Source organism: Cydia splendana, chromosome 17 (assembly GCF_910591565.1).
Source record: "Cydia splendana chromosome 17, ilCydSple1.2, whole genome shotgun sequence".
In the NCBI taxonomy this organism is placed as follows: Eukaryota; Metazoa; Arthropoda; class Insecta; order Lepidoptera; family Tortricidae; genus Cydia; species Cydia splendana.
This window is the reverse complement of record NC_085976.1, coordinates 9371604-9396651: the sequence shown is the minus strand read 5'-3', so window position 1 is coordinate 9396651 and position 25048 is coordinate 9371604. Positions and strand designations below refer to the sequence as shown.

Genomic DNA, 25048 nt, shown 5'->3' with positions numbered 1-25048 from the left:
TGAATCCCCCCGCGTAATCAGATTTCTATTTAAATTTCGTTGCCGGCACGTTAAACTAAGTATTTTTTAAACTTACGAAAGCAGAAATAAAATAACAAACGCAAAATATTCGTAACCAAACCTGTTCTATGGGTTAAGGTACCACGCCCAAAAAACATCTACACCACTTTAGCACAACCAAGCATTTCCTAAAACGTATTCTTGTCACGCACACACACAAACAGTCAAAGACACGTATAGCAGGTGGCATTGACCTTACGCAGGAAATATCGGCGATCTGTCATTTTTTCCCAAGTTCATCACTTCAAACATTCGTGATCTCATACTTAACGGGTGCTATGTGAGAAGTGCCTTATAATAATCTTGTAACTGTACTAATTCGTTTATTTTGTGTACAGTAGAATTGAGGTGATTTAGCATGACTCAGTAGGATTTGTAAGTTTTTTTCGTCATGTCAAATCTAAAATTTTATTTGAAATAGGTAGCTACGAGTATTTATTCATTGATTGAGTTACATTGTTTAAGGAATAATCTGATTATGTATAACGTTAGTTAAGTTCCAGAGTCGTGCTTCCATTTATAAATTTAATGTAGGTACCTGTATAAAAATACCGAAAGCGCAAAAAGTGAAAGTTTTATTTAGGAGGATTTCCTAATGTTTTGGTGACAAATGGTTACAGTTCCACCTTGTACTAATTTCAGGTTTACTTATTATAAATCACACGCCTCGTGGTTGTAGATGTTTCTGATTAATAAAAGCAACGACTACAATCAAGAACATCATCTTTAAAAGTCATAACGTCTATTAAACTGTTAAGTCAATGAAATCAAAGCGATTTGAAACATGTCGCGCGTCTAAGTCAAGACAATTGCCACCAATAATCGAAAACGGGGTCAGTGCACTCCGCGCAACCAAGGTTCTATGCTATAAGAATTATCATAATCATATACAACTTTCGTTACAGTAATTTCACTTTAAAATTATAACGGTTTTGTAGACTCCTAGCTGAGCGCCGGAACGCAACATGATCCATTTTTTTTGCAAATAGATTATCGTAACTGTATGAAACAAGTGTAGCTTTGATTTTGTCAACACCCAGGGGGTCTGAATTTACCAGTTAAAAAAGAACCTTGAAGTTTTAAATTTAGGTTTGAATTATGATTTTCTTTGCTCGAATGAGTTCCTGAACAGGAACACATAAATTTTAAACTGTTATCTAATAACCGTTAAATTTACTCACCCCGTGTGTACTTTAGTAGATTGAGTTTGAAAAAAAAAACGACTGGAAATGGAACCGGAACGCTGCTCAAGAGTTTGATAAAAGTATGCCTTTCTATTCATAAACGTCTAATTATTAAACCTATTTTAATTTCAACAATGATTTATGAATAAAAGGGAATATTTATGAATACACTTACCGCAGTTATTATTATTCTCATATTCATAGTCATTCCTAGATTCCACCTTGAAGTCCTGTCGTTTGCTCTGAGACAGAAGATTTGCCGCTGCCAACTTGATATTGGAGGCGTTCTTCAAATCTGCAGCATTGATGATCTTGATGGACTTGAGGTCCTTCATGTCTTTGATGGTGACGGGGAGGAGTATGGAGCGGGGGTTGCCGGCCATGGGGGCCACGCGGATGACTTTACGTTGGGGGGCGACGGATTCAACGGGTTTGCAGTATACTTTTGGTGGCGGGTTGATGACCTAAGGATGAATAGAGAAAGTCTGTGAGAGTGTCTATGGTTAATTTTATTGTTAATTGACATTTGCGTGAATATATCGCCGACAATACTTTTGTTTGATCGAAGATACTGCATTGTTTTATTACAGAGTTCCTTGGCGTCCTTCGGTCTTCATTATAATCATTATCAAACCTTCTTTGCCACCTCACTTGCTTAAGTGTGCTAAATTTCAGCTCAACCTAATATCAGGTTAAATCTTTTATGTGTATAGAGTAAATACAAATTTCAAGTTCTACGCTAAAAAAATGCAGGGCAGATTTAGCTAGGATATAGAAAAGACCCATTTTCATTGTTCGTGTATATAAATTTACCTGTATATTGGCAACTTTTAAAGGCTTCTGCGGTTGCGACTTGACCACCAGTTGTGGCTTCACATTGGCTGCGATCTTGATTGAAGGCTTCTGCACCTTGGGCTGCACCACGGCCTGGGGCGTCTGCGAGAGGCGCCGCTTCCTCCCGCCTTTTTCTGAACATGGGTTTTTTTGTTTAACGGTACTTGCGTAATGGCTCATTTAGACGGTGCGAGAACTCGCACGAGTTTTATTACATTGCGTTATTTGATCGATCGGCTGAATTGATGTAACCTTAATGGTCCGCAATGTAACTAAAATCGCATGCGAGTTCGCGCGCCGTCTTAATGAGCCCTAACTGTAGATACGGACAAAGATAGCCCTGACTTTGACAATGACAAAGTGTAAAAGTAAAAAAAATCGTCAACGTTCTATGAAAATATGACACTCTACACGTTGCCATGTTAAACTGGATTTTAGATCTTAGTCCGGCTACGGCTACACCAACTCCGTGGTAAATTCATCCCTTGGGGCCATTGGGGCCTCTCGGTCGAATTCCCCGCTTTGCCACCCTATAGTTAAATCGTGAGCGAAAGGTGAACGTTGCTCGGCGTATTTAACTACAGTTCGAGATATAACAGTAACTTTTTTGTGAAGGAAACCATTCTAAGATGATTAATTGCGATTTTATCGTATAGGTATAACCGTTAAGTTTTTTGTTGAACACTTCTAAAACAAATAAAACAAACATATAAAACAAGCATTTTAAATTTTTAATGTCAATCTTTAATCAATATTTGAGCTAATTAAAATCCGTCAATCATTATATTATGTATACATACATAATATATTATGTATAGGTACTTAATATAAGGATTGTAATTACAATCCGTCAATCCTTATATTACGTATCTATACATATAATAAAGCTGAAGACGGTCGAAAGTCTGTACATGGAAGATATTTGAAAAAAAGTTGGCTGGGGATACTTAGAATCGATAACAGAACACGTTCCAAAAGTTTTTAGAATTTTTGTCTGTTTGTCTGTTTATCTGTTTATCTGTTTGTCTGTTTATTTGAACGCGCATCACGTGAAAACGGCTGAACGGATTTTGATGAAAACTTTACTAATCTGTCGAGAAAATTCCCGGCCAGGTTATAGGCTATAAAAATTCAACCCCTAAAAGGGGGGGTAGCCACAACACTCGATTGACTTAAGTTTGCCCCTGAATCTTATGGCGCTACTTAGGAAGGAGGGGCAAACTTTTTTCAAATATGTGCTACCACTATTGAGTACCGATAACCCTAGGGAGAGGGGGCACCATGGTCTAGATTGTCTAGAAATGCTTAGGGCATCAAAATATCGTAATCCGGCACTGGTCGTTTGCGGAGTGAAACGATTTGGGACTCGCATTTTATACGCATTACCATGCCTTCCCGAAAAAAATCGAATCATTCGCGAAAGTCTCGCAACGCATTGAGGTTACAAGGGGCACGTGATATTCCTCAGGAGTCTGAAGAAGACCACGGTGAGTGGCGCTCTAGCCAGGCAGGCAGCTTCGTTTTCGCTCGCACACGTATACCTTACTGTATCGTCCGATATACATCTACTACTCCGTCGTTTAAATCACGTGTAAAATTTGAATAAGGGCGAAAAAAGCTATTGATTTTGGAGTGTAGTTTTATTTAGTGGTACCTAATTGTAAAATATTTTATCTGGACTACAGTCCTCTAGCATATCCATCTGTCAACTTTACTTCAAGTTCCGCCTCCAGGGGAGAGGGAGAGAAATTAGGATTAGAAATTAGGTGCTTACTGACACAGACCGAATTCCACGCGGGCGGAGCCGCGGGCACAGCTAGTACATAATATAAGGATTGACGGATTGTAATTAGCTCAAATATTGATTAATGATTGACATATTAAAATGCTTGTTTTATTTGTTTTAGAAGTGTTCAACAATTCTTACAACAAAAAAATTAACGGAAATATACGATAAAACGCAATTAATCATCTTAGAATGGTTTCCTTTGACATATTTATAAAAAGACGTACCATACCACTTACTTAATATTTTATTGTGCCTATTTAGCCATACATTTTTCTTTTTGCTTTATATTGGTCACGTTTCCGTTATACATTACATATAAAGAAAATATCTCACCCAACTCTAGTCAAATACATCGGATAGGTAAAAAACCACGTGTTGATCGTGTTATTGAATTATCCTATTATTTATTTCCTTAATGGCGTAGTTTCATCGTTATCAATATTTTAACACTCTTAACTAGGCTTCCTTGACGATAGTTTGTGTCTGTTAAGGTACTGTTATCATGATACCGCAATACATTATCATCTTATCATCATCCGAATTAACACAAACAGAATAACATAGGAGACTATGTTTAATCAAGTGGTTTATATGAATCATAAATTCAATACCTATTGTACATATATTCAAGGTTATATGTTGTACAGAAATTATAGATGTTAATACTTTAATTAAAAGTAATTTTTATCTACTCGTATTTCTGAGATGTAAATCAAATATAACCCTGTTCCACGAAAAATGTTTTAAAAATTGAATGGAACGGTTTTTCTATAAGTTATTTGAATTGAATCCAGTGTTCATTGAAAATAATTTTTTTTCGGCGTCGAAAATGGTCTCGACATTAGCGGTGGCAGCATGGTTCCATTTTTATCGCCTGTCACTATGCCCGTCACTTTCGAACTTACATACTTGTTAGAACGTGACAAGCATGGTGACAGGCGATAAAAATGCGACCGTGCTGCCACTGCAGAAGTTATTATACCTAGTTAGGGGTCATCCATTAATTACGTCACACGAATTTCTAGGTTTTTTGACCCCTCCCCCCCCTTGTCACATTTGGTCACATTTGGCAAACCCCTCCCCCCTAGTGTGACGTCACATTTTTTCTACGAAATCGCCAAATCGAATTAAGTAAGTACCTAAGTATTATTAATATTTTATCAAAATATTTTTGACGATATAAATATTAGTAATTTTATAACCCAAAACTGCTTAGGAAAGAAAATTAAAAGAATAAAAACGATTATCGTTTTAAAAACTTGTTATTTAAATGTACAGCGAATGAAATAATTAAAAAAAAAAATTCGGTTACTGATGAAGTTAAAGTGACGTCACAAAGTTTGTGTCTCCCCCCTCCCCCATGTCACAATATGTCACATTTTCTTGACCCCCTCCCTCCCCCTAAACGTGTGACGTAATTAATGGATGACCCCTTATCACATATAGTAGTATAACCTGTTGTAGAATAAATTACTCTTGTTTAGTTTCTTCTTCTTTCAAAAAAATAGCGGCCGATGCCTTTAGCTTTAGAACTTTAGAAATAATCAATTATATATGTATTGATTATTTGTGATCAGTTACATATAAACATATATATGTAATTCATTATTTTAATATCATTTATTGAATGTTACGTAATCTAAAACGGTATAAATACGTAAAACATTTGCATTCAAAAACAGCACTGAAACGAATCAAATATTTTGCTAACAACAGAAACAGGAGACGAAAAGTAAACTATTTAAATCTGAACGCTGGTTTATCAAAGACGTGGCAATGGTTAGCGTCGTCTTCAAATCAGATTAGTGACGCTAAACTAATTAGATTTGCACAACTCTGAATCATCTAACTAGTGTTTTCACAGAGTCACTGGATCTACATTTTAATTTTCTCTTTTAAGAAACCATTTAACGTAAATCTTGGCTTGGTGTTTGTTTATTATTATATCATTATATCAAGTCTGTTACGTTTTATATAGAGTTTACAAAATAAAACTTAAATGTAAAAATAAGGGTAAGGTCAATGTGGCTAATTCCGTCATAGGGTCTATTCCGTCCACGAGCGAATATTTCTTTGCTTTTCAATCGTAGGAAAAAAACCATTTGCTTTTGATTACTGAAACTAAAAGCAATCGCTGCTTTGTCGATGAAATTATCAATTTTGTTCGTTGTTCGAGAAAAACGCTAGTGGACGGAATAGACCCTATGACGGAATTAGCCACATTAACCATAAAGAAAAGGAATGGGCAACCTCCAAACGACACAGTATCATATATGAAGCTTATACGTAAAGTACCGCATACGCATACGGCTGTGTCATTTTTGTTCAAAGAGGAAAATATGTATAATTGTTGTCAAGACAATATATATAATGTAGAAGTACTTTGGGCATGACCTCCGTTCTGCTTGACGTATTATTTTCCGGTTAATGAATTATTTCCTTAGCGATATTGAGAAGTCTATACATATATGGTGACGGTCCATGAATGAATTGATTATAAATGGTCTATATCACAATAAACTTCTAAAACCTAGGCCTTAAATGCATTAAATAATTAACCTATCCATTTAAAGGTCTGTCTGATCAAATAGAATCAGGCAAACATATGCTGTTGCGCCTTGAAATTAGAGAATTTCACAATGCCTGCCACCTATTTAAATTTAGTTCTTATTGAAATACCGAAGAAGTAATGGTTTTACAGTCTCAATACTGCTCATTTTCCCCTTGGATGCTCTTCATGTATAATATGTATTTGTTATTTAACGTCTTCTACTTTTTTTTACAAAAAGGTAAGTAGTGACTCAAACCTAGGTACCTTGATTTAAGTGTTATTAAATTAAATTTCATTTATTTAAGACCAACTAAGGAGTGACACATTGTAATTTTTTCTCGCTCATTCGTTATGTTGTAACCGAATGAGATCAAACACGAACAAGACAATTAATAACAAATGAAACTAATGTTGATTGCACAAATTAAAATTTTATGCAACATTATACCGAATTACGTATTGAAATTTAAGTATTTCACAATCTCCGCCACCTGTTTAAACGTTCAGCTATACCATTTAGCTCTGGACTCACCATTTTGGAATGTATTTTTATTAATGAAGCCGGGCACGACGTTTTGCTCGAAGTTGAGCACGTCGAAGGCATCGTTGGAGTTGGAGGCTTCGCTGCAGTCCTGGATGACCACGTCCTGGGCAGCGCCGGGGCTGGTCGGCTCCAGGCCCGCGCAGGTCAGGTCCTCGTCGCAGGAGTTCTGGATCAGGAACGGGGAAAGCTGCTGTTCGAAGTCGCTGGAAAGAAAGGGTCATTTTAATACTTGAATAAAGGATGACTATATTATAGTTCATTGCATGGGAAGATGCTCAGTGTGAGACGATTAGAACTTAAACAAGTCCTATTTAAAAATCTTCCACGACTCTTCTCTTTCCGCACATACTGTTTATTCTTGTTACCATCTTATATCATGTACAGTCACCACACGGGATTGTTATGCCATTTAGGGTTCTCGCTAAATTGGAAATTCTATAGCGTAAGTATGGAACAACCAATTTAGCTAGGACCCTAAATGGCGTAACAATCGCGGAGCGTGATGATACTATGTAGGTACAGTTGAGGTATCTTAATACTATTCAATTCCCTTAAAAGTAAACATAACAAAATGTGGAATAAAGTGGTGTAAAAAATAACGATTTCTTTTGAGTCTATGAAAATAACTACATAATTTGTAAGAAAACTACCTAAGATATTAGGTAGATAAAAGAATATAAATAAATAAGGCAAAGGGTCGTCTAGACATAATCACAACCTTCATTGGTCTAAAACCAAAAAAATATGTGTATAAACAAGGCTGGGGTTACAATAAAATACTAACGAGATAAGACAAGTTTAAAGCGTAGTAACACTAAGATATCGGCGAAGTTTACGTAAGGAGAAAATATTACGTAAACGTTAAATGTAGATAATTGAGCACCTAATGAGCATGACCTACGAACTTGATAGTGTTTGTACATTGAGTAAGTCTATTTTAAATTCTCGTTTACAAAATCAGTAACTGTTGTCACAATTTTGGTAAGTAATACGAGTAGGTACATGTGTCCTATCACATGCATTACTTTATTACCACAAATGTCTATGTAGTAGTATTACATTCGGATGTTAAGATAAGTAAGCAATTGTGATTGTGACACTTGTCCTAAATTAAATAATTATATTACTCTCTGTAAACAAATCTAGAGTATCAATCAATATAAGTAGGTACCTAATACATAACGAATACACTGATTTAAACTTGAGCCAGTCTTCTCCGAGACCACGGGACGGGGACAACGCCGTCCTCGAAACGTCGGAGGTAAATCTTAAAACTTAAATACGCGATTATTTCCTTTTATTTCGTTACACAATTAAGTATTGTACTCGTCGCGGCTTTAGCTTTAAAAGTCAAACTCACTTTAGAGTACCTATCTACAGTCTACAGGGGGTTCACAAAGCGCAACAATAGCATTCAAAGAAAGTTGACAAGTTGAAAGACAAAAAGCGGATTGCCTTCGCGGGCGTCTCAATGGGGTTCCGCTCTGAGCCAAATAAGGAGAACTCTCGGAAATAATTGTTTCTTGACGTCCTTGACTAAGCTATAAAGTAATTGTGCTTGAGTGGTATTAAATGTATGTTAAATAGGTGAACTCATTTAGTTTAAGCTGTGTGTCTCTGGATCGTATGGTCAGATGGCAGCAGACGCTTTCACAAAAACTAGAATATAGGTATGTAATAGAATAACATTTCTAACAAGGCAGTTGCGCCAAATCTTAGCTTAAGGTCAGAGTTAGCTTTAGGATTAAGCCGAGAACTCTGTATTATATTATTATTTTTTGTACGCTTTTTAACAGGGTTCTAAATAACCTACTTATCGAAGTCACGTATCATGGTAGGTTAGGTAGGTACTAGGTACATTGCAATCGTCTCGTTAATCTAGCATAACCCGAACGAATTAAAGACCGTATTGTTAAGTATAGGGACAGATTAAACCTGGTCTAACTGTTGGCATGTGTATTATTTTGTATTACTATGTTCTAAGAGTTTGATCTGAGGGTATTTTTAAGCTATATCTGACTTAAGAAAGTTTGAATTTATTTTTATTTTAGGGACTTTATGATGCTTTTAATACTGTATAGCAAATACAATCCGGACAAGCCTATCGAGCTGAATTTGATACTATTTCACTGACTCTTTGGTATGATTTAAAGTAACAACAGGTTAATAGGTTGCCAAAACATGTTATCTAAGTGTCCTCTTTATGACTGTTCAATTAAGCAACTGTGGAATAAATGTGGTGAATTTTTATTTTTACATAAAAACGATTTTTCACCCCATGTTTTGGAATCCCTTCAATTTCTGATGCAAGCGTAATGAGTAATGACGGAGACAGCTAGAAGACTAAGCTTAAAACCAAAGCCTAACGAACATTCATGGCGTTGATCCATCGCTAGAGCAGGTCAATAGAAACACTCCATGATAGTTATATTAGATGTCAAAGTCATAGTTGTCGTAAGTAGCATGCCATATTCTCTAAAAGGCCACCATGCACAGATCCTAAACTTTTTTTTACGAAAAGAAATGCTGAGACTATGTCCAGATGTTTAGCTATACGAATCATGTGTAATTGCTGTTTATATAGTACGTTTTTTTTTGTGTGATATTGTCTTGTTCGCAAACCGCAAATTTTCTTGTAGTATTTGTCCGCAGTCGTAATTGTTACTCGAGAGGATTGGGTAAATTTTGTCCAAACCATATGCTTTACGTCGAGGTCCCGGGACGAAATGTGTTCCTTATTAAAGCACTAATTAAGCACATGTGTAATTTTGAAATAAAAATATAATACCAAAAAAAACGGCTAAGTAAAGTTGTCCCTAGAATTAACGATACAGTCTTTAAGTACTCAATCGAATAAAATCATAAATGTTTTACGTTATTGGAATATTCCTTTCAATGCGTAGCTGCATTTCAATGCAACTGATATGAAACCTCGTTAAAATAGGCAAAGATAAAACGTTATCTTGTTAACCATACTTCAGGCCGAGAGTCGTGGTAAGCTCGGAGTTCGGGAGACGCGTTTGAACTTAAAAATCTTAACTTGATTTTACATTTTTCGTAGTTGTCTTGCGCGCACTCTAAATCTCCATTGAAATCCAGCGCTTATAGGCTTGGCTATTGTCTAATCTTTTCATATGGATGAGTGACAGAGAGAATCAAGATGTGCTTTTTAAAGTTCGAATGTGGCGTCAGCTAAACTTGTTTTGAGTTCTACTTGGCGAGGGCACGGCGGAGCCCCCAGATGGAGCTATTGACATTAAAACTACGCACCGCAGACACGTGGTTACGCCGGTTCTCGGAATAAATTATCTAACACCGCATTTCTCGATACCTCGCGGACCTCAGGCGGTCAATGATGTTTTTAAAGCACTCTAAATCAAGTCCAAAAGACATTAAAGAGACGACAAGCATCTTAAACGCCGGAAAAACCTTTGAAAGCCTCCGCAATAAAATATGTTTGTAACAGGACTATAACCATGAGAAGGTTTGTCGAGAGGGGTTAAAAATACTACTTAAAACATCCTTACCTACGTTACGAAAGGAAAGGAAGAATATCGATTACAAATACACAACAACACAAAAATTGCCGGTCCCTTGAGATTGCAATTAACCAGGTTTCACTGTAACAAACTGCAACCCCTTCGGCCGCATACGCAACAGTAGCTTCGTAACCAGTTGCGATCGATAACTTTTTCGGTCTTGTAAGTAGGTACGTAGGTAACGAAGCTCCGGTTGCGTACGTGGCCGAAGGGACTGCAACTGACGATTGTACATTGTATGTAAACTTGTAAAGCAACGTAAACGTATAAACTCCCAAGTCATTAGAAGAATGTTCCAGCTTTGTTCAATTATTTTTGTATTCTCAAACTATTCAAAAACTTATTTAAATAATATCTACCTCCTGTAGGTGCCTGAATATTGGAATCTAATGTCTGGCTTACATCGCCCAAAACCGGTCCCAAAGTAGTTTTAGGGAATATCAAAATTGTTTTCTCCTCCAATTTTTTTTACTTTAATAGGGTACAGAAAACAAAAATACGAAAACTAAATCTGTATAATGACCCATTAATCAAAACACCATTTACAATTCTTAGTATGGTTTGATTAATGATTTACCGTTTCTCTAGACCCCGTATTAGTTGGATGCGTCCAACAATCTGTAAGGCACTCAAGGTCCGGTATTCTATTGTGCATTACGGCACGGAGGACGCACTTCGGGGCAGGAGAATGCAATTGCATCTGGCATTCTACATAGGAATATCATTCACCGCAATTGGACCTAACTGTGCCAATATATTAGGTATTAATATTTATTGTTCACCTTGGATAATGCTTATCATCGCTTTGCGCAATTACCGTGGTGTAGAAAGCATTGGGTAGTAAGTAAGTTATTATTCATTTGTAAATACAATTATAACAGAAATTGGCGTACTACAGATTCCTGTCGTCAAAAAGAATCCTAGTGGGATGGACTGGACTATTTTCTCTTAAGGGGCCCACTGATTAACAGTCCGCCGGACGGTATCGGCCTGTCAGTTGTTCGGAACTGTCAAAATTTTGGTCTAACTGACAAGCCGATACCGTCCGGCGGACTGTTAATCAGTGGGCCCCTTTAGTTTTTAGCTGCATACGGCAAAGCCAAAAGAAAAAACTTACGAATTTAGTAGTTTTTTTTCGGCTTCCTGACTCACAATCAACGCACGACATGTTTCGTCACAAAACTGTAAGTTAGACGTATTAAGTACTTAGATACAAGTATCCACTACTTCAAAACCTTTGAAATATGTTAATAATATAGTCATAAACTTAAAAACTTGTTGAATTATTGTAAATACATATGTATATTGATAGTCACCAATCAAAGAAAACTCAGAGCAAAAGTTAGAAAAACTTTTCCAAATAAGCCCTTTGAAGGTTATGAGACTCGACGACTTCACAAATAACGTCTCTTGGAGTTACCAAAATGGAAGTAAGCAGATTTGAAAAGTTGGAATAAGTTTCGGTTTTACGAGCATAAAACAGGTATGGCGGCCTCACGGATTTCTTTAACCATGAGGCAAAGGACAACGAGATGGAAAGAGCAAGTACTTTGCGACAGAGAAAATAATTGGCCAACAAAAATATTATCAGACAAAAAGTTGACGAATTATCGCTAGTCAGTAATGTAAGGATCATACGATTAAGGACTGTATCGTTTATTATGGGTACAGATAAAACCTGGTCTAACTTGACGTGTGTATTATTTTGTATTACTATGTTCTTAAGGTATAATCTGGGGGTATTTTTAGCCATATCTAATATAAGAAGGTTTTACATTTATTTTATTTTAGGGACTTTATGATGATTTTAATACCGTCTAGCAAATATAATTTGGACAAGCCTATTGAGCTTAATTTGAGACTATTGCACCGATTCCTTGGTACGATTTAAAGAAACAAAAGGTTAATATGCTGCCAAAATATGCCATCTAAGTGTCCTTTTCAAGATTGCTCAATTGAACATCCACAGAATAAATGTGGTGAATTTTTATCTTTACCTGAAAACGACTTTTTATGCAACATTTTGGATTCCCGTCAATTTCTGACCCAATCGAAATGAGGGAAACAGCTAAAAAGAATCTACCGAAATCCAAAGCCTAATGGACATTCATGGCGTTGAACCATGGCTAGAACAGGTCGATAAAAACGCTCCATGATGGTTATATTGTATACCAAAGTCGGGGTTGTCGTATGTAACATGCCATATTCTCTAAAAGGCAACCATGCACAGATGTATGGCTTATAAAATAAATAAGATTACAAAAAAAAAAACCATGCACAGATCCAAAACTTTTTTTCCAACTAAAAGAAATGATTAGACTATGCCCAGATGTTTCGCTTTACGAATCATATGTAATTGCTGTTTACATAGTACGATTTTTTTTCTGTAATATCTCGTCTTGTTCGCAAACCGCAAATTTTCTTGTAGTATTTGTCCAAAATCGTTGTAGTTACTCGGGAGGATTAGGTAAATATTGTCCAAACCATATGCTTTACGTGATCTCCCAGGACGAAATGTTACTTATTATTAACGCACTAATTAAACTATATGTGTAATTTTTCAATAAAAATATAATACCTGAAAAAACGGCTAAGTAAAGTTGTACCCATAATAAACGATACAGTCCTTATGTATATAATTGTATCCTACCACCTGTTATGCAGATGACCTAAATTAAGACGTACATTCAATGACATTTTAAAATTTTACTTATTGATTGACGGCATTGTTTTCAAATACAGTCTTAAGTACCTATGTATACTACATATTATCATATTTGTAACATTATCGGCGGAAACAAACTAGTCAGGCAGGGGTAATGTCACAGCTTTATTAACTATACTGATACATTTCGTATTATTAACCAATTCATTCGTCAAAAATGTGTAGTAATGGAGAGTCGAGTTATTTAAATGTAGACTTTAGATCCTATACACAAAAAATATTTATACTAGTACGCTTAAATAAATCTTTCACTTGCGTTTTTTACCAATTCGTCTGCGTCAAGTACAATTTGAATGTCATGGCATGGCGACAATGAAGTTTAAGAGCATATTACCTACGAGCGTAGGTTGTATATATCTATAAGTAGATATCTAATAAACGGTTACATTATATACTTATGAAAAGGCCGCGTATCGTACACGTGGTTAATACTATGTAGCAGATTGTTTGATTTCCCAATGTTTATATAGGTACAAAATGAAAGACGTGCGCAAATGAACACGTGGTGACCCCGCTATCACTAGGCCTGATAGTGATAGTGGCTGCATAGAAAACTTGCACTCAATGCACTCGAGACACACATTATGTACTTAAGTGTCAGGAAAAGGAACCATAGGGCCGCTTAAAAATGATGAAATCCATCACAATCAATGAACAAGAATGAAAGATAAAAGTTATTCTAAATCTAAATTATAAAGAACTATCAAACGTAACATATGTACATTAACCGGTTTAACAGGATAAGAAAAAGAGATGTGGTACAGTAGAAGAAAATGTGTATGTTTTCCAATGTCAGTTAAGAACCTAGCCGTACATTACTTCTTTTTCTCTAAGAACGACACAATATCCCCAAAAATAAAGGTACATACCTAAGTAATATCTAAGTGTATTATATTACATAATTAACAAACGTAACTAATCTTGCCCGCGATATTTGTAAGAATTATTGTTTTTAAATTCGAAATTTTAGATTTATTCGAATGATATAAAAAATTGTTTATTTATGGGTAAAAGAAAAACGATTTCCATGTGTTACTAACTTGAAGATAAAAGGTAATTACAACAATTGTTGTTCATGCAAATAGTCTGTTTTTTTGTAACTACAGTAGATGTTTACAAAGTAATGACGCAATGTACAACCTTACTCTGCTAGCTGTTTTTACCAGTATATCCCAGATGGGTCTCTATTGTTTCCCAAATAGTTTTAAGTCATAATGTATTGTTTGTCCGAATTTTCGTTAGTCATAATTGGTTTTTCTCAGAAACGCGTAACTTTTCAGGATTGCCATAACACAAACCTAACCTAACCTATCTACAGAATAACCTTATGAAAATCCTGAAAAGTTAACGGTTTCAGTTTTATGACTAACGATAATATGACAAACAATACATTATGACTTAAAGCTTTATGGGAATCAAAGGGACCCCATCCCGGATACTGAAATATTGCATTGGCCAATTTATTACTCAATCTTGCTTTTGTATTAAAATCGTATCGTAAAATCGTATTGTATCTGGGAATAAGTACATACTCTTTAATAGACCTACTTTAGCTTTTTAGACTACTAAATGTACTCGCGGCAGCGCTCGCAAGAGTCTGTGTCATTAAGTACATTTTTGTGACCACTATTAACAGATTATTGGCACAATTTTAATTCCCCATATACTGGACTGTAAGATGTCTTCTGCCAAGTTGGACTTTGGGCATAACTATGGTATTTATGATAGACGTCTCAAAATTCTCAGTCCTAAATTTTGCACCCTATTCATTCGCGTTATAAAGCTGGTCACATTCGTTTTATTTATTTCTACAATGGCAGTTGGAATATGTTACATGTTTTCCTTAAACTTTATAGTTCATAAAAGGAAAACCTATACATGCAATGTAAATTGTAATATGAAATTTTCATAAAAACAAACAAAAAGATGATTCGTGCTGACTATTTTCATTGACACATTCTTTACAACTGTACTTTGGTTACATTGCATCCACCAAAAGCTTAAGTTTTTCAAATCAAAACCAACTTTATTACATTCTAACACGGTTTAAAATTATATGTCGTAATTGTTAATATGTATTGACGTTTCTTATGTATCCGCTAAAAGGTCAAATGAAAAGCGACTTTATAGAATGGTAACAAGTTTAAAACTCGTATGACAGATAGTATTTAGAAGCGGCAAACGTCATTGCTGCTGTAATGCATGGTCATGTCCTAGTTTAGGCTCCTGATTAGAATGTTGACGTCCGCATGTTTCACGGGTGAATGACATATGTAGATTACTAGGCACATAGTACAAACAAAATTTGGTGATTTCGAAACAAGTCTTGTTGGTTTCCAACCCCCTGTAACTCCCGGTGAGTTAAAGCCACTTTTACCTGCGGTTTAAGCCAATGCATGCACACAAGATACCTATGACAACGCGGTTCTGTTTTCCAGTGTACGTGATCAAGCCATCGGGAATTTTAGCCAAGGAAATTGGGCTAAGTAAGACAGTCAGATTTGCAAATGGTTGATTTACGAAAAAAAATCCACAGAGCACCGACTATATCCGATTGCTTGTACTGGCATAAGTTGCTGATTAAAATTCCAAACGCTACTACAACCCGGCATGCGCACGCACGTGTCAACACAGCAAGCGGGCACCGTGCTGCATGCATAGCCTACACTGTCTAAATGAATGAATAATTAATGAATATCTTTATTTCAGGCAACTAATGGCCCACACATAAATACCTTAAAACTAGCATACGTATTACTTACTTCGCTGGCTCAGCGACCCAAAGTGGATCTTGGCCTCCGACACTAGATATTTATCATCCGGATAGTTTCGTACTGTGCCTATTATAATTATATTTAATAATGATGTTGTATTTAATACAGGTGTTTGTTGCTTTCAATAGAAAATTCTAATAAGAATAGGTAGGATTAGGTGGGGTTTTATGTGACCAAACAAACAATAAAAAAAATCTTTCAACCGTTAGTTATGTATGTTAGTTATTTTATGGAAGAATTAGTTACTTAGTTGAGTTCAATGCCAGAATTGTTTGTTATAAGGTAAGAATCCGTAATTTAAATGTTGAATACCTAACAATGTAGTGGGGTTATTAGGTAATGACACGAATAATTTAATGAGTTATTTAAGTAAATCACTACATTACTGATTACGATCTAAACGAGTTATTGTCATTTCCTTATTAACAAATCGTAATTAATATATTCGATAAGAGTTACAGGTTTTACAATCTATTTACCTATACTTTACACTTTTAATTATTTATATTCATCTTCATTGCCGGGTGTAAGCCCTCTTCCAGATTAAGGCTATATTTTCCACGCTTGACTAATACAGGTTGTAGACTTCATGTACTTCAGGCCTTAGCATGATGTAAACACTAAATTATCAATATTTTAATGCAGGCTAAAACTACGTCAGGTGCTTATAATGCTCATACAACTAACAACCTTACAACAAAGACAACTTTTATTTTACAATTAGATTTTTATGTTAACAATACATAGTAGATTTTTATTATTTAAATAGCAATTAGGTTATACTGACAGAGAACTGGGCATTGGAATGCCTTGCGTAGGGTTGCTCAAACATTATCTGTTGCTGGTACATTCCTATCTCTCCCAGAAAAAAACACTACGTGCTCAAAACAATACCTACCTAACCTATAGGTACCTACCTTGTTACAAAACCCGTAGTATTATCTGACTTTCATTTTGAAATCATTCGCGTAGGTATATAAAGCGGTGAAAGGCCTTTATTAGGTCAAACCGATATCAAAATGGTGTCACACAAAGTGCAGTTATTGGCATCGCTTTTACTCATATCTGAGGTATTGCTTTCAAAATAATACTTTCAATTACCTTATTTATTATAGGTATACAATTGTGTTCAAACGGTGTTTGTTTTTTGTTTCGTTAAGTGACGGCAAAATTTGATAGAAAATTTCGTCTAGTGGGCGAATTTCGGCTATGATGGACGGGTTCATTCTAGATTGAAAGAGACGGACACTGACATTGGACGCTGTCACGTATACAAAACTATATTACACACCGTACAAAAGTTGCGTATTTCGTATTTGTAATAGGTTTTACGAACTATCAGTTTACAGTCACATACTGTGGACAATGTACGTGTTGTTATTATTAGGTTAAGTCTGTGTTTGGTCTGATTCTTTCAGGTGTACACCCAACGTCCCGGTAGATACGGCTACGGCCAGCAAAATGGACGTCTGCAGTCCTCCACCCCAGGTCAGTTCATCATACCAGCAATCATCAAGACACGTCCTTGCACCACGCCCTGCGCGCCTACCCAACTACCAAACACCCCCAAGCTAACCAACGATGTAATTATTGATAGACTGATACGACTTCTCATATGTGACATAATCGAGAAGGATAACGTGGAAGTGGACGTTGATGTGAGAGAAGGAAAGAAGAACAACGTGAAAGAAGGAAAGAAGAACGACGTGAAAGAAGGAAAGAAGAACGTTGACGAGAAAGAAGGAAAGAAGAATGATGGAACCAGTGAATGCAAAGAACCCGAAATATGTGTATATATTTGCCCGTTTAACGGTTAGATCACTGTGACAATTACCGTAAAACCACCCAACTATAGCCTCGTAAGGCCCACCATATAAAGTTTCTCTATTTTAATGTGAACTTTGTTGTGTAGTGGATAATATCTACTTTCTGCAGACTTTCGTTTGTTTTAGAAAACAGTGAAACAAACGAAATGCTACTTTATCCAGTTTTTGAAAGAATCGAATTAGATTGAAAGACAGTGTACATTGTAATGCACATCGGGCCTTACGAGGATAGTCCTGACTATGGTCCGAAGCTAAGGCGGATATCTTCGTTCAGGTGTGTGTTATTTGAGCTTACCAGTACCAAAGACATATGTAACTTCGTATAAGACGAATAAAGTCTAAGGAAAAAACGTGCCTTGGAATTCAAGTAAAAGTCATTCTCGGATAGATGGCGCACACACCTTTAGCCTATCCTCGGCTAGATGGCGTGACGACACCATGTCATATTTAACAATTTTAACACATAGATATCAGTGAATGAAGATGGATCAAATTGAAATAAAAATAATAAAATCATTTATCCATATATATACATTTTTTGGTAACTTTATGTGTTTTCATTTTGAGTTTTAGTCGTGTGCCGATAGATGGCAGTAAATTTACAGTGACTACAAAATTTACAATAACAGGACCCCTCTATACTATATATTCTTTTTGCCAGTACTATAAGACAAAATATTTAAATCAAGGGAAGAAACAATTGGGTATTTTCCTATTAGTCAAATCAGTTTCTTTTTTAGAACTGTCAAAACGATTTGCTAATATGGAATTTATATGAAACATTACATCGTGACGTCACGGTCAACTCACCTATTTTTTATATTTCTATCCGATTTATTAAATAGAACTTGTGTTTAAAAATAACTCCTGTCTGTGTTTTTCTAATAATTATCTGGTGCTTTATTTCATGCATGGTGTAAAATAATTTATTTTTAATACAGTATTATACCCCCCTATTGGGACAACACCAAAAAGAAGATTGAAAGTTATGGTGAATTGTAGTAACTTCACTACTAACACTACAGTAAGTATATTTATGATTGTATGCTTAAGAAGTAAAACTACAGCGAACTGCCCAAGCTACTAAACCTTTTCATATGTAATAAATAGCCTCCCTCGCCGCTGCCCGTCTTCGTCAGCTAGTGTACTTATACCTATTGCTGCTCCTGTTCTTTGGAATAATAAAACGCTTTAGCTACAAAGCCAATTAAGTGTTTTATTGGCACAAACAATCCTTTATGTCTGCGATCTACTGTCACATGTTGTTTACTATTTACATATCTGTCTATAAGTCCACATTGTCCACAATCCACAACTCTCTCACATTTAACAACTTACTAAATAGAAAAAAGTTTTACATTATTAATCCAAGTCATTCGAAAAAAAAGTTGCACAGATGTAGCAATGTGTAAACTGGGGTTCCAATTTAACTTCATTAAGTCCATAATCATAAGCATGGTCCTATCAAAAACTTGTACACTTAAGCAGTATATATTTTATTTAAAATATCTATGAAATCACTATTTTTCATTCACCAAGTTTCAATGTCAAGTAAACCATATTTTTCGTTGCCATTTCAATCACACCCTGTTTAAGGCATTCGCAGATCAGTTTTTTTGTGTAAACTAGTTCGTTAAATCAAGGTAATGCGCTTGTGGCGCTCGGTTAACAGTGAATAAGTGATACTGCAAAAAATTACTAAGCGACCAACTCCAAAATCAAGTTTCAACGTGGCAAAATCAATAAAGCACCAACAGTAACAGTAAGCTCAATAACATATTAATGATAGATTAAGATGAACATTAAGTTGCATTGGCCTCCAGCCCTGCAGAAAGGGTGCCCCGCATGCGTCACAGACAAAGATGACGAAATAGTGGTTGTTGCGAGTCGATTTGCCGCGTTGGATCTGCCACGCTGCAAGTTTCAACGTGGCAACATCAATAAAGCACCCACAGTAACAGTAAGCTCAATAACATATCAATAATATATTAAGATGAACCATTAAGTTGCATTGGCCTCCAGCCCTGTAGAAGGGGCGCCTCGCATGCGTCACGGACAAAGATGACGAAAGAGTGGTTCTCGTTGCGGGTCGATTTGCCACGTTGGATCTGCCACGCTGCAAGTTTCAACGTGGCAAAATCAATAAAGCACCCACAGTAACAGTATAGGCTCAATAACATATCAATAATAGATTAAGTTGCATTGGCCTCCAGCCCTGTAGAAAGGGCGCCCCGCACGCGTCACAGACAAAGATGATGAAAGAGTGGTTCTCGTTGCGGGTCGATTTGCCACGTTGGATCTGCCACGCTGCAAGTTTCAACGTGGCAAAATCAATAAAGCACCCACAGTAACAGTATAGGCTCAATAACATATCAATAATAGATTAAGATGAAACATTAAGTTGGATTGGCCTCCAGCCCTGTAGAAAGGGCGCCCCGCATGCGTCACAGACAAAGATGATGAAAGAGTGGTTCTCGTTGCGAGTCGATTTGCCAGTTTGCCACACACACAGTAACAGTAGGTAAGCTCAATAACATATCAATAATAGATGTAATAGTAAGCTCAATAAGATTTGTTATTGACGTTATTGTGTTATGTGTTGACTAGACAAAGATAAATATAAAGAAAATAACAATTGAAAATATCAAATACCTATACACTCTTATCACGAAAATGCCCTTACTGGGATTTAAACCCAGGATCACCCGTTTCATTTCATAATCAGTTTCACTAGCAACTACCGAATGTTTGTGAAATAAATCCGTACTTTATACTTGTATAGTGCATTTAAGTTTAAATAAATGAATAAGGCGGCCGTAAATAATGTTCCATTTGTACAGTCACCTGCAATAATATGTTACACAACAAAGGCCGCAAAAATATCTGATACGATCTTATTTGTAGAGCCATAAAAGCGTGTCACATATTTTTGCAGCCTTCGAAGAGTAACGTACTATTGCAGGTGACTGTACGAAATAGGTGGATTACGGTATTCGGTCCCTGCTCAAAACATCTCGAGTTCCGGTATTTCAATAGGAATGTCCCATTACGCATGCTAAAATGCTATCTAACAGTGTTCCGTTTGCCATGACTCATGATGCCTTACTCTCATAGTCACAAACAACAACACAAGTAACTGATCACTAGTAGACCTTATAACGTTGCATCAAGGTTTAGGAAAGGTCAGTTAACAGTTTAGTTAGAAGATGGTGTTATGTCGAGATTTCTCGTGGTGAAATCATTCTTATCAGTAATACATTTTCGGTTGATGGTCGCAGTGATTTTAGTTTTAAATTAAGAGCCTATTTAATTTATATTTTAAATAAACTATTAAACCAATCTTAAAATGCGAATAGCTCCATCAATGTTTTTACGCATCTAGACTCGGATTTGGATCTGGGTTAAAAATAATTGTAGTTGTGCATGGACTTTAAAAATAGGTTTATTCTACACAGTAGGGTATAATTCGCCAGTAACTGGCCACCCTAAGCTAAAAATGAATTCTATTTACCTATAAACAGAATTCATTTTAGCATAAGGTGGCTAGTTATTGAAGGCTGTGGCCAGTTATTGAAACCTTATACTAAAATGAATTCTGTTTATAGGTGAATAAAATTCATTTTTAGTTTAGGGTGGCCAGTTATTGGCCGGTGGCTAATTACTGGAGAATTACCCTAATTAATAAAAAATGTATTTAGTTGATGATTCAAAATTCTTAAGCCGTTATTCATAAACGTGGATCAAATTTATAATCCGTTTGCCCATAAACATCTTTTTGATGTTTGTGTTTATTAAAGTTTCAAAATAAAACATAAACTAGTACTCACAACTCAGCAGGATCACTGGAAAGCCCACTATCTGAACATGAGCTGCTAACAGCTTCAGAGGACTGGGGCACACTGTCAGGGTCCAAGTTGAAGTCCGGCAAGGATTCCTCAAGGAAGTTGAGGGACCCCTGCTCCAGAGAGAAGATGTTCTCCAGGAGATCATCCGGACTCTGCCACGAGTCAGACTGGAAAGTACATACTCTAATTAGAAAATTGGTGTGATAGGCGTCTATTACCTACAAAAGCATCCTGGTTGAAAAGGGCATTCACAAATGAATTAACTGAACATTTTATACACATAAATGTTAATATTTGTTGTAAAAACCAATGCACGGGTTTCCTAATGGTTTAAGTATAAAATTAGGATCTCTAGCTTTATGGTTGTTATAACTTGACTTGGAATCTTACGATGAATCAAAGTTAAGAGTTAAGATTTGGTTACAGATTCTGATAAACTAGCACAGTGAAGTATATTATGTCTTGTTAGTATTTTGAGAATAGTTAATTTTAAGTTCATATAATCATACCATAATGATAACCCATTAGGCCCTGCAAATACAAAATACATTGTATTTGCATTATAAACATTATAATTTTGGACTTTTTATTCCTAATACTCATATTTCTTTTTACTCCCATAGTAGCCTCACGGTTTCCAAATCTGCTTACAGAACGGCACTTTAAAACATTTAAGAATCTTGGTAGTATGTTTGCTCAACAAAGGGCAAAGACTTGTTGAGTGAACTTAAAAAACATGGGTAGCAAAAAACATAATGGCGTGCGTGATTCATCTTAACTTCTATTTACTAAGGACCTAAGTCTTTACATGTTTGCTTAAGCAAAATGAACCTTAAATAGCTTGACTTAGGATTTAAATTCAGTCCAGGTTAGAGTTTATCAACTATAACAATTAGGTCAGTTATGAAATCAGCTGGTATTTTGAACCAGCTGGTAATGTTTTCCTGGGACTGGGGAATCCGTGGGATACAGGTAAATAAATGTATTTATTTATGGAGTGTGTATATTTTGTTTGGATAATACAGGAAAGGCTAGTTAGTATATAGAAAGGATAGTTGAATGAAATGAAATAGCCTTTATTTCAGATAAGTATTCTGTAGTACATTTCATTTTGTTGTTAACATATATATATATCTAATCTAAATTTATATCTGTATGCCTTTTGTAGGCAAAGGCCTCCCCTAACTCTTTCCATTTATCCCTTTCCATAAAGGAAAGGATAGTTACATAAGGACAATTCTGGCTTTTTGAAATATGAGGACAAAGCATATTGATAGCAGAATGTTTTTTGCTCATTTGTTAAGTAGTTCTTGGAAGATAAGTGTGTTAAATATGAATAATAATTATCTGACCCTCGGGTATTCCACTCTAAATGTTTATATTTAGATAACATTTAGCTGTTACGAAATGCTGGGATTTTCTAGGAATCAGAGTTAAACCAATTCGAGGAAAACCAGTTTACTGAATACATTTTCCTGTTTATTCAACTTTTTATGATTGTTATTCTGCCAAGTCAGCTTGGGGACAACAGTTTAATAGAAGAAATGTTGTGAGACATGCCATTGACATGCTAAGTAGTCAGTCACAAAAATGCATGTTGGGTATAATTTAAAATTTAGTGTGGAAAAAATGGGCCCTGGAGGGAAAGTGACTTAAAACCTTATGTTAGCTCATTTTACTTAGAGGAAACATTTTTTTACTTTTAAAAAGAATCAAACAAACTTTATTTTAATTGAACAAACATACCTATTCTATATGCATGCAGTTAAAGTTAACCCAAAACTGGCAGTACTTAACTGAATATTAACTTTCTATATTTTTACTGTCAGTTAAATGGAAGATTTGAAAAAAAAAAAAACTTTACTGGTTTTATAAAAGTTCCATAAAAGTATTTTAGAATGATTCTTCTTTATATAAAAATACATTTAATTGTGTGCGAGTGTAATTGCAAACAGAAACCTTTCAGAGATTGTAGCAAGTTTTTATGACCACTTTCGTTTTCTAGACTTCTGAAAGTCTGAAGAGAAAGGTGTAAATGTGGCGGAGAGGTTACAAATATGTAACTAATTGCTATCTACATGTGTTTGTTGGCTTCCCCGTTTATATCTTATCTTAACATAATAAAAGATATCTAGTTTAAAGCTTGCCTTTTTATACCTAAGTAGCTACCTACAAAAACAAAAAGTAAAAATAGTGGATAACAAGTTGATTCTGGAGATTAGTTTAAGATATCAAACTATATGTTACCTCTAACAAGGACAATAGGTCCAGTTTCTTATCCATTTTGAACACTTCACAATATTACAACATCAAAACTATAACATCGGTCACTTATAACAGAAAAAAGTCCCAAAAATGGTCCTATCACTGTGAAAGGACTATCATAAGAACACACAACATTCACTCGTATCCATAATTTGTTGTAGCAACAGGAAAATTATGTGCGCTGCTGGTTATTTAGATGGCATATGGCAGTGATAACCACATGGTGCCTAGCTGGCAACTAGTTGTTTACGTAAAAACGCCGGTTCGCGCCGTGGACTCACACGCACTGAGCAACTAACATGAACAATAACAAAATCGAGGAAAACCCTATTAGTAATTAGATGATTGTTAATTACGCTAATTAGATAACTTGGGGTGAGTTGGGTTTGAGCAGTCGAGCGGGTCGCGACCGAGGCCCGAATGAAATGAATGTAAGTATAACGGTAAAAGTGTAGCCACGAAAGCCGTCAAGCGAGGTGCGCTAGACGATCACTATTACTTCACCGCGCCTCTAGATCGCTCGCGCTTGCCCGTATCATTCGCTAAAATTGTCTCATTGCCGTATCCAACCTACTCTTGATATGTTATCAACTTCGCAGATTGCAACATACGCCGTCTCGTAGATAAAAATAAGCTTAACCTATAACTTACAATGTAATTATTGTGCTGAAAGTCATCCATATTAACACTTTTAACATCCACTTTGTTCAATTCTTGATCATCTGTCGCGAAATATTCCATTAATCCGGTGAAATCATCGTTAACTTCAGTCATTTTTATCAATGTAATCGCACTTTAAGGTCATCATAATTAAACGGAATTTATGTTTAGATCATGGTTATTTGACTCATGTAACGCAATTATCGCGGCGTAAAGCTTTATTTGACAACATTATTGCATTTTGCATCACAAACATTATTTTATACACAAAACTGAGAATGACATTTGGGGGAACAACTTCCAACGTGGAATTAATGACGTCACGCGACAGGACACTTAACGGTTTCTGATTGGTCTATTGCTGATGAAATAGGGTTGATTTGCGCGCCATCTGTTGAGTAATGAGAATATTACACGCCGCGTTTCATTCTATGCATACTTCAGTTTAGTTA

At 35.8% G+C, this 25048-nt stretch overlaps 1 protein-coding gene across 1 annotated transcript in view; it reads right to left on the bottom strand.

Annotated features, from left to right (window-relative positions):
- LOC134798731 (uncharacterized) overlaps positions 1 to 24404 on the bottom strand; it is a 36561-nt gene extending 12157 nt beyond the window's left edge. The window contains exons 1-5 of the mRNA XM_063771118.1: positions 23919 to 24404; positions 21654 to 21838; positions 6951 to 7165; positions 2058 to 2212; positions 1420 to 1708 (exon numbers count right to left, since the gene is read on the bottom strand). Coding sequence (XP_063627188.1) covers positions 1420 to 1708; positions 2058 to 2212; positions 6951 to 7165; positions 21654 to 21838; positions 23919 to 23954 — 880 coding nt within the window. The 5' untranslated portion in view covers positions 23955 to 24404. The remainder of the gene's footprint in view (positions 1 to 1419; positions 1709 to 2057; positions 2213 to 6950; positions 7166 to 21653; positions 21839 to 23918) is intronic.
- Between the last annotated feature and the right edge of the window lie 644 nt (positions 24405 to 25048).